At 46.7% G+C, this 10,424-nt stretch overlaps 2 protein-coding genes across 2 annotated transcripts in view; one reads left to right on the top strand and one right to left on the bottom strand.

Annotated features, from left to right (window-relative positions):
- The window catches only part of LOC142900728 (PH domain leucine-rich repeat protein phosphatase 1-like), a 19,925-nt gene extending 14,429 nt beyond the window's left edge, over positions 1–5,496 (bottom strand). Inside the window, exon 1 of the mRNA XM_076045190.1 lies at positions 3,563–5,496. Coding sequence (XP_075901305.1) covers positions 3,563–5,111 — 1,549 coding nt within the window. The 5' untranslated portion in view covers positions 5,112–5,496. The remainder of the gene's footprint in view (positions 1–3,562) is intronic.
- A 4,602-nt stretch (positions 5,497–10,098) lies between these two features.
- The window catches only part of LOC142901019 (tensin-3-like), a 32,193-nt gene continuing 31,867 nt past the window's right edge, over positions 10,099–10,424 (top strand). The window contains exon 1 of the mRNA XM_076045690.1: positions 10,099–10,294. Coding sequence (XP_075901805.1) covers positions 10,145–10,294 — 150 coding nt within the window. The 5' untranslated portion in view covers positions 10,099–10,144. The remainder of the gene's footprint in view (positions 10,295–10,424) is intronic.

The raw sequence follows: 10,424 nt of genomic DNA, 5'->3' as shown, positions 1-10,424 counted from the left end.
AACCTTGGCTGCTGCAGCTCTGAGTGTCTGCCTCCTGCTCACAGATACCAAACACTGAGGAGGTGAAATCCGAGTTCCCCTAAGGTCAATTCTCTCTGATGTCAGCACATTGTGTGTGTGTGTGTGTGTGTGTATGTGAGACAGTGTGCGAGACAGTGTGCGAGACAGAGAGACAACTTGGCAACAGACATTTGCCCACAAGGAACCTGCTGCGTCAGGCTCCTTTTAGCTTTGGAATCTGAAAATCTACACTGTCAAAAGAGAACTCCAACTCTGATCCGTTTTGAACTACAACTAATCATTATTTAAAAAAAAAAATCAATTCACTAATAGTACAGTTATTTTCAAAGTGAGTGACACAGCCTGTAGAACAGGGGTCAGCAACCTTTTTGGCACTGAGAGCTACTTCATGGATCCTGAGCCGTATGAAGGGCTACCAGATTGCTAGTTATATATTATCATTAATGATACCTATCTATGTGAAGACACTTGTCAAGCTCATCAGTTCTCAATTAGTATCAAAAATGACTTAACAATGGATGAAATGGAATTTTAGACGCAGCTCAACCAGCTGTGCAATTTTTCGAACGGGTCTGCGGGCCACTGATGAGGTCCTTGGGGGGGCTACCTGGTGCCCGCGGGCACCATGTTGGTGACCCCTGCTGTATAATGTCAAAGAAAGATGGATTTCAATTTCAAGGTATTCCAGTCTCCAGTACATCCACTGATAATTTGTTACATTACTCTCTGTGACACTGTGTCTACTTGTTGAAGATTTGGAGTTGTGTGCTCACCACCCGGTACTGCTTAAAAACAATCAGCTACTTGTTTAGAATAAGAGCTGCTTTTGGTGGCCTGATCGATGAAAGATAGTGGAGGTGGATGTGTTTGTTCAGGGGACAGTGGGTCTAGAAGATGGATGGAATTTCAAACTTGACTTTTTTTGGCCTTCTGATTACTTCCAAAACGATTCAAATGAATTTATAACGCAGCCATATGAGACACAATTGAGATCCAATACTACAACCCTAATCCTCGACGTCTCCGTTGAGGGTGTAAAAACAGGGTCAAAAAATATCCGGCTGCATTAATCCTCCAGGAGACCCGAGGCCGTGTGATCCTCTTACCGCGCTCATCAGCAAAATAGGATCTTCCTCAACAATAACAACGCACAAAGACGAAAACAAAATCCATAATGGCTTGGCAGTTCCAGTGCCAGGCATGCCCAGAGAGTGCACTTGCGACCTCCAGATGTGTCTCTCACAACATGTTGTGTGTATTGTTGTGCCAGGGGCCTACTTCACAAAGCCGGTGTTCCGGAATCTCAGGCCCTGTTTTCACTTGGTCACTTGTAACTGTTTTGGGTGATTGGATCACGAGAACGGATCTCGCAGCATCTGTTCGCACTTAGCCATTAACATGCGTCTCGAGCGTGCCATTTGTGATCGCATCACACCCCCCCCTGCCGAACCTATGCAAATGCAACATGCGTCATTTCCGTTTTTAATGACTGGGGGAAGTAAAGCGCAAAACCACAGCGAGTTTTACATGACAGCGAATAAGACTCAACTTCCTGTTTGCGGACTATATCAAGTCACTAGTTTTAATTTTACTGCGGCTCGTATGGATCCGAACGAGGAGTAACGACTGTTGAGACAGAGTGGTGACGACTTTATTTTTGGATCAACGGTGGCTGGCAAATTTGGGATGCAACGTCGCACATTTAATCACATATGTGGGAAACTGCGACCGCTGCTCCGCTGACAAAATACGCTAATCCGGAATGAAATTTATTAGCATGCTAATAAACGAGTCTAACAAAAATGATTTGTTTTTGCTTCTTGTTTGTAACTTTATAATGACGTTGGCAGAAGTTGGGGCGCCGACCAAATACGTACACGGGAGAGGTGAGTGGAGTAGGCGGTCGTTAACGTGGACTGAAGTCGCATTCTGTTCGCACGTCCGTGACAAATGCGTGATCGGATGTCAAAACGGATTTGGACTGTTTGCACTTGGTCATTTCATGCGTTTTTCGTAATCTGATCAGCAAAAAACGCATGAAATGAACAAGTGAAAACAGGGCCTCAGAGTTTGTTCGCCCTGAAAAGTGGGAAACTCTGGGCTGTCTGAGGTTAGGAAGTCACACTCAAGATGCAGGAGGAACTCCAGTCACTTCCACAAAGAGAGGCAACTTCAACTCCAACAGAGTCTGTTAACCTGCCTTGGTCAACAGCAGGATGCACCCAAGAAACCCAGAGTTTCTCACGGTCTCCTCCCTGAGGTGAGGTGTCTGCTCCAGTCAGTGACACACATAAAGTGCGCAGTTGCTGAGCATCGCCCTGAGTCAGAATACAAACTACGACCATGACGTGGCCTCATGGGGACGAGCCTGTCGACTTTGCGGGGAGTTTCATATTCATCGTGAAAACATTCTGAGATCACGACTGGATTACAAATTAAATCAATCAATTTCATTGAGCAATACCTTTTTATTCCCAGGTCAATGACACATAAGATTAATATCATCCCTGAGTCTGTTCGTGACTGCAGAACACGTCTCAAGAGTCGACTGAGCAAAGCGTGAAATGTGTTCCTGGGTTTTAATTTTCTGTCGTTTCCAAAAGATTTGACCCAAATGGAGACCGAGTTTATGTTCAGTACCATTCCAGTCGTCATCTCTCTGCGTTTTGCTCCCAAATCAGTGTTTTCCCCCCAAAACAAGCAGTTCAAATCCATGGTATGAGTACATGAGAGAGTTCCAGTGGGCTAAAATACATAGACTTCCTCTTATTAACAGCTGTCACGGTGATCTGTAGTATCTGGGATTCATCAATATGGGCTTTCTGTAGTCAGCGTGAACAAACTCTGGAGTTGACAAAAGCAACTCAAAAAATGGCTGTGAAGAAACTGGAAACCTGATTTTCAATGGACAGCCAGGGTATGGGTCAAGTCAGAGTGCATGGCAAAACTCAGAGTTTGTTCAACCTCCTTTGTGAAAAGGGCCCCAGGACAATTATGTACACTGGCTTAACAGAACGATTGACTTAACACAATAGCTGCACTCACAGTGCACTGAGAGTGGATTAACAATGAGCGAGCAGAGCGAGGCAAAGTGGCAGCTCGTGGAACTAGCAACTAATGCCCGGCTGTTAGCTAGTTCAGATATTGTAGGTGAGGAAGAATTAAAATGAAATGATTAGACAGACAGACAGACAGACCTTCGAAAGTGATGCATTACACTCCTGTCAACATTGCAGATTCACACTGAAGTGATCAAATAAATTTGTAAGATAAATGTTAGTATGTAGCAAATGAGTTAAATACCTCTAAATGTGTTTTATATGAAGGGTGGCTATTTTGAAGAATCACAAAAAGAGAAAATCTGTTTATATTTCACACTTTTTTGTTTACTACATCATTCTATTTGTGTTCTTTCATTGCTCTGGTGCCTTCAGTGAGAACCTACAATGCAAATTGTGGCGAAAATTCAAGTGGAACCCCACCCACACGGGAATGTTTCCACTAAACACAAAACTTGAAAAACTAAAAAAAAAAATCTCACCAAAGTAGAACCGTATCAGGCAGCCAATCTCTGGGTTCATGCCCTCTCCCTGAACCCTCCAGGGGTCTTCAAAGCCCAGATCGCTCAGATACTCGTTCAGTATCTGCAAAGGCTTCTCGTCATCTCCGAGGCGTCGGACGGTCCCACCGTGCAGCTGGATGAAAAGAGCCGGACTCGGACATGTACTGATGGGCTCCGACCATCCCCGGCCCTCCTCTCGGGGAGGTTCCGGTTCAGGCTGCCGGGACGCTTGGCTGGTCAGTGGCCTTGTCTGTGAGCTGCCGGAGCATTTGGAGGACACTTTGACCGATTCGGGGGAGCGCAAATCGTCACCTGCTTCCCCCAATTTGTCCGAGTCTGGCTCAGGTGGGACGTGCTGCGAGTCTGCCGGAGGTCGGCAGGTGGAGTGGGCCGGAGAGGAGCTGAGGTCAACCTCGTCGGAGGAGCTCTCAAATGGGTCGGGTCCCTCCGTGGCGCTGTCACAGTTCGGGCTGAGCACGGAGGAGTCGGTGCCCATGCCCAGGCCATCGCTGAGAGAGTCCTGGAGCTCGGTGCTCCTGGGCCCACCAGGGCTGAAGTCCTCACACGTGCTGCTCTCCATGTCCGACCCCGAGTAGACCCCGCTGTAGTCGGCCACAGTCAGAGCCATGTCCACCCCTATTTCATTCAGACAGAGCTCGGACGACGAGTTGCTGGCGGTTTTGTCGTCGAACAAGGTGGCAGAGAGTTTGGTGTTCTCGGCCCGCTTCACCTCCACGCTATCGCTCAGGCTATCAGCCTCGTCGCTTTCCCCGTTCACATCTCTGCAGTTGTCGGACAAGTCGAGCAAGGTCGCCGCTTTGCAGCTCATCCTCACCACGGAGCCCGCTTTGCTTCCCTCCAGCTTGGCGGCCACCTCCTTCGCCGTGGTGTCCACCGTGCACAGCACCGGGCGCGGGTAGGCGGGCGTCAGCCAGTCGTGGACGTGAATGCAGCCCCGCCGGAGGTCCGAGCGAACCCACGTCTTATCCGAGGCCTGCAGTTGCTTCGACTGCTTCTGCCGAAGGAAAGTCCTCCGGTCCAGACTCAGGGTGCTCAGCGGCGAGGCTGCCGGGGCGGCACCGGCCGCCTCCGCCGGGGAGGACGCCGCGCCGGCCAAACTGGCCGTCGGCGAAGCTCCGAGCGACAGATTCCTCTTGTGTCTGTGCCGCCTCCGACCCAGCAAAGAGTTGACAGAAGTGGAGCCACTCGCCGACGTCAAATTATAAATGTTGGCCGTTTTGGTGGACGGCATGTTGATATATTTCACGGCGCCGCCGCCGCCGACCGCACTGGCAACTTGGTTTTGGTAAATCCCATTTCGAATGGCTATTTGGAGAAGGGAGGTGGCTGCCAGCCCTTTGCCGAAGAGTTTCGCCTCTGCGCCTCCGCCGTCATCCTCCCCGATGGAGGGTCTCTTTCCCAATCCGCTCGGCCTCCCACAATTAACGTCACCCTCAGACTCGAGAGCCTCCTGCGGTGCTGCCGAAGTTGAAAGCGCTCCGCGCTCGTTCTCCTTCACATTTTCCATTCCGTTAGCGAGCAACTTTCGTCGTCGGGTAGGCTTAGCAGCAATAGGAAGCCCGCAGGTGAGCGCTTAGCCTCGGCTAGCATACAGTGCTAACCACTGTCGTACCACTTACTACCTACTTTCTCCAGGCAAATGAGTACGGCTCCTTGTTAGCTTAGCACGCTATGGTATTGCGTGGCTCGTCCCAAAGAGTTATCATCGCGACATTTATCCCATTTCGTCCAAAAAAAAAGAAAAGAAAAGAAAAAAAAGAAGCAGCCGCCTGTCAGCTCGGCTAAGGGGCTAACCGGCTACATCGACATAAGAAATGCCTTTAGTTGGTCACCATGGGAGCTAACGGGAGTAGGCGCCACCGCTGCTATGCACTGCAGACAGATGAGAGTGACGGCCAGTAGTACAAGGTGGCCAGGGCGGGGTCTCATTGGATATGAATTATGACACATTCACGCGTTAATCCAATGCTCGGAATTTGGATAGTTCAATAGGTAAATCAGTGAACGGAAGCAAATGGAAAAAACAGGAAACAGTCTCGTTTTGTTATAAAGCCGTTTGACTAAGTGGTCACCTGATTTTAGGTGAAAGTTGTGAAAACGCTGTAAACTAGCGACTCCACCCAGTGTTTTTAAATGCTTGTCAACTCACTCAATGAAGACATCGCAGGAAGCCTCTCTCTCTCTCTCTCTCTGAAGTTTGACACCTAGAGAGCCAGTGAACGCAACTGTAGCAACTATATTGTTTTGACCGATTTAATTTCTACACTTTTCTTTTAGCCAAACTCTTGACATTTTATTTGTGCAGTTGCAAAAATTAAGCTCATTTTTGGTACAAGTCCACACAATGTTTTTTTTTTTTAATGGATAAATATTTTTTTTTTTGTGTGTGTGTGTGTGTGTGTGTAAAATTCCTCAAAGTGAGAAAGTGAACGTGAGTGCCAACGGAGTAGTAGTTCAGTTCGCTGTCTCCATCTAGGGTCCACAATGTGGTCTCGCAACGAGAAGCTTTTTTTTTTTTTTAATTAATATTTATTCGCTGTATAAATCAGTTCTGCAACAACTAAAATATTTTATGAAAATGTTGTTTTAACTAAGTGTTGAAACATAATTAAATAATCTAAATTTGCACATTAACAAGGGTTATATTTTTTGTGGAGAAGCTTTTCATCTTGAACTGGGTCATTGTTTACTGTTTACAAAGAAAAGAAACCATATACCATTGCTATTCTGATTCTGATTCTGATTCTTAATGCCGTGGTGCACACCTGCAGTAATTCCTGCATAAGGTGCCCTGACAAAATATTAACAACATTTATGAATAGTTGGTGAAATAACCCCCAATCAACTGTTTGTTTTCGTGTGTTGTCAGACAGTGAGCTGTGGCATTATTGTGAAATTAAAAGCAAAGAAGCCGTAGTGGTAAAACAATGCAATCATCCACCGCCGTGAGGCCTGCTGTTATAGTCCAACAGAGGGCAAAGTGCAACCTCCACTGTCACAGAAGACTTTATCTGACTCTCTCTCTCTCTCTCTCTCTCTCTCTCTCTCTCTCTCTCTCGCTCTCTCTCTCTCTCTCTCTCTCTCGCTCTCTCCTTTGCTCTTACTTTCTCCCTTCCTCGCGAAGTGAAGTCTCCACTTCCCCAGCAGTTACACACAGACCTTCCTCCCACACCGCTGTGGTTTTCACTTCTCGTTTAAACGTCGGCAAAGGTAAGAGCCGTCTCGAGCCGCCTTTCTGTTTTAGCCCAAACGATATACAAGTCAGTTGGCTCTGCTCCCTCGAGGCTTTCCATTTTTTTGTTTTTTCGCATGGTCAGACCAATGTCCATTCATATGGGAGCAGTCTGAATGCAACGCAGTGCCTCCTCCTTGGAGGGAGCGTTGACTGCGGTTTGCAGCAAACAAAACAAAAGGAGCTTGTGGTTTGACTGCTGTTAATCTCTCGGGGGGGCGACACGGTGGCGCAGTGGTTAGCGCTGCCGCCTCACAGCAAGAAGGTCGTGGGTTCGATTCCGGGGCCCGGGCCTGGGACCTTTATGTGTGGAGTTTGCATGTTCTCCCTGTGTCTGCGTGGGTTCTCTCCAGGTTCTCCCTGTGTCTGCGTGAGTTTTCTCCGGGTTCTCCGGCTTCCTCCCACACTCCAAAAACATGCATGTGAGGTCAATTGAACACTAAATTGTCCGTAGGTGTGCATGTGAGTGTGAATGGTTGTTTGTCTCTATGTGGCCCTGCGATGAAATGACGACTTTTTCAGGGTGTCACCCTGCCTTCACCCTAAGACAGCTGGGAGAGGCTCCAGCAGAGCCCCCTGACCCTGAATAGGAATAAGCGGGTATAGAAGATGAATGAATGAATGAATAATGTCTCGGGGATCAGCGGTGAAAAGTGCTGTCCTGCAGATGCACGAGGTGGGCTGATTGATACATTAAGACAATGCCTGAGGCTGCAGTCAAGACACAATATGACACGTTTTTCCCTGTGAGTTAAAGGTCGCGTAACCTTCCTTCAGGGGCTGCTTTATTCATATCAGGTCACATTGTTGGTATGGCTTTCTTTATTAAGTCAAAATCACTACACAATGAGGAGTGTCTATTTGACGTGGGTGCAGAGGTGACATACCTTTTGCTGTTCGGACTAAAGACATTTCAAACGGACGTAGAGCTTAAAGTGAACTGTACATAGCCATGCTGAATGACTTTTGCTTTCTCTCTCCTACACCGCTGTGATTCATGTGATCTGCGCCCAAACAAAGGAAGGATCAAGAGTTGATCCGCGTCGGAACAAACAAAAAACAAAAAGGGAAAAAAAAAAATCTAAAGACTGTAACTACACATGACCAAAAATAAAATCAAAGACTTTCTTCCTCTCTGTGGTTGCGTGCAGGGTACGAGCGCTTTGAGTCACGTACTTGTGTTTTTCCCTTAGTTGCTGCGTACAAATTTAGATGAAAAGACACACCAGGGAAAAACACTGACGTGAAGGAGTTCATTTAGGTTCCTTGGTCAAGTCCTGAAAACAAGGAAACCCGGGGAGTGAACACCAAGGTGAGTGAGTGGATGCAGAGAAAAGCACTTGAGGTGCGTCACATGTGTCTTGTAGCAGGGGTGGCAAACTAAGAAGAAGAAGATGAAGAAGACCTTTACTGATGCCACGGTGGGGAAATTTGCATGATTGCAGCAGCAAAAAGAAAAAGCTAGAAGTATATTAGCTAAGGATATCGACAAAAATAAAACATTTGGAGGTATAAACAGAAAAGGTGTGGTTAGCGCTGCTGCCTCACAGCAAGAAGGTCGTGGGTTCGATTCCGGGGCCCGGGCCTGGGACCTTGCTGTGTGGAGTTTGCATGTTCTCCCTGTGTCTGCGTGGGTTCTCTCCGGGTTCTCCGGCTTCCTCCCACACTCCAAAAACATGCATGTGAGGTCAATTGAACACTCTAAATTGTCCGTAGGTGTGCATGTGAGTCTTTGTCTCTATGTGGCCCTGCGATGAACTGGCGACTTGTCCAGGGTGTCACCCTGCCTTCATCCTAAGACAACTGGGAGAGGCTCCAGCAGAGCCCCAGGACCCTGAATAGGAATAAGCAGGTATAGAAGATGAATGAATGAATGAACAGTTGAATTTACATGTGCAAAAGTGATAAGTTTACAGCCCGGGTATATTTTGTTGTATCCCAGTGTATTAGACTGGGGGGCCTCAGTGGGCTCTAAAATGTTTGTCCATTTTTCTTTCATACACACATTGAATTTATTTGGAGTGTACGCATATGTTGCGCATGTCTGTGTGTGTGTGTGTGTGTGTGTGTACACTAGCAGTCAAAAGTTTGGACACACCTGTTTCTTCTTTATCTGGACCACTTTCTACACCGTAGATACACATCAGACATCAAATATATCAGCAAGATATGTGGATTAATGTGGCAAAAGAAAAAGAAAAGTTGTTCAATACCTAAATATGCGATGTTGTAATGTTGTATATATTTTATGTGAAGGGTGGCTATTCTAGATCATCTCAAATATAAAACCTGTCTGAGTTGTTTCACTCGTTTCGCTTCATACATATTCCAGATTTGTTTCATTCATAGTTTGGATGCATTGAGTGACGACCTGCAGTGTCAACAGTCTCATGAAAATGAAAGGAAAACCATTCAATCAGAAATGTATCCAAGCTGTTTTTAGTTTTGAAAGCAACCCTATTGGCTTAAAATGGTCAAACAAATACTTGATATAAAAATGATAAAATAGTTTCAAACAAAAGCGAGTGACAGTGACAGTTTCAAGAGCGCGCGCGTCCCTGCTGCCAGTGTCCTCCTGTCTGTGAGCTCAACAATGGGAAGCGCTGGGTGAAAGAGTTTGCCTGTGACAGCACTGATTATTGAACACAGTGTGGCTGATGGTTCAGGCTGCCGTCTCTCTCCCAGCGGGTTACTCTCGCCTGACTCGCCAGTGAAAATTCTTTTTTTTATCACTGTTTACTCTGCCGCAGTCACATGGTCAGGGTGAAGGTGAGGTTAACCACCGCCGCGCCGCTCGACACTCTGTGGGTGTTGTTACTCCTGAGGAGAGAAACACGCGCTCACATGATTGCGTGGCTTGTTTCCTGACCTGGAAAAGTCAGGATTTTCTGAAAAAGACGTTTTTCCATCGGCAGAGTCTATCATTTCTGCAATCTGCACTTTATTTTGCTGTCGTCTACGCTCTCTTTGCTTCCCTTTGCTTTTGCGTTGTTTTCACTTGTTGCGTGCAAGTCACTGTCACGCATAACGGTGACAGTGTGGCCTCTGAAAAGTAGCCTGGTTCAACTACAGTTAGTTGAAATCAGTTTGTACAGAAGGCAGGGACCAACATGTCACACTTCTTTATTTTTTTAGATTGTGGCTGCCTACTGTTCAGTGAGTCATCACTGCCTCTTTCAGTCACAAGCTCAAAAAGTTTGGTTCCTTATTTTTTGTAACCTCACTTCATTTTTCATGTCCATGAAAATAATTTAAGTGAAGTTTTTCCACTTCCTGTAGGCAAGCGACCCATGTGACCAGCAGCAGTCATGTCGAAACTGGAGCAAATTGATCTCACCTACATCACTGAGCGCATCATCACCATATTCTGTCCAGCCGAGTGTCCCGAACCCAGCTACACACAGAGCCTGCAGAAGATCATTCTCATGCTGCAGTCGAAGCACAGGGACAACTACATGGTGAGATGGATGACAACTGGAAAGGGATTGCGTGTTGAAACACAAGAGGGCCACAAGGAGAGAAAATAAATATTAAGAAATCATTTGTTTTCAAGTTTCCGTTTTGAGAATAAAGTTGAAATTTCGTAAA

Source organism: Nelusetta ayraudi, unplaced genomic scaffold (genome assembly GCF_046127955.1).
Source record: "Nelusetta ayraudi isolate G7.1 ecotype Tasmania unplaced genomic scaffold, CSIRO-AGI_Nayr_v1 ptg000084l, whole genome shotgun sequence".
Taxonomy (NCBI): Eukaryota; Metazoa; Chordata; class Actinopteri; order Tetraodontiformes; family Monacanthidae; genus Nelusetta; species Nelusetta ayraudi.
Note: the sequence above shows the minus strand (reverse complement) of the source record. Positions and strands in the feature narration are given on the sequence as shown.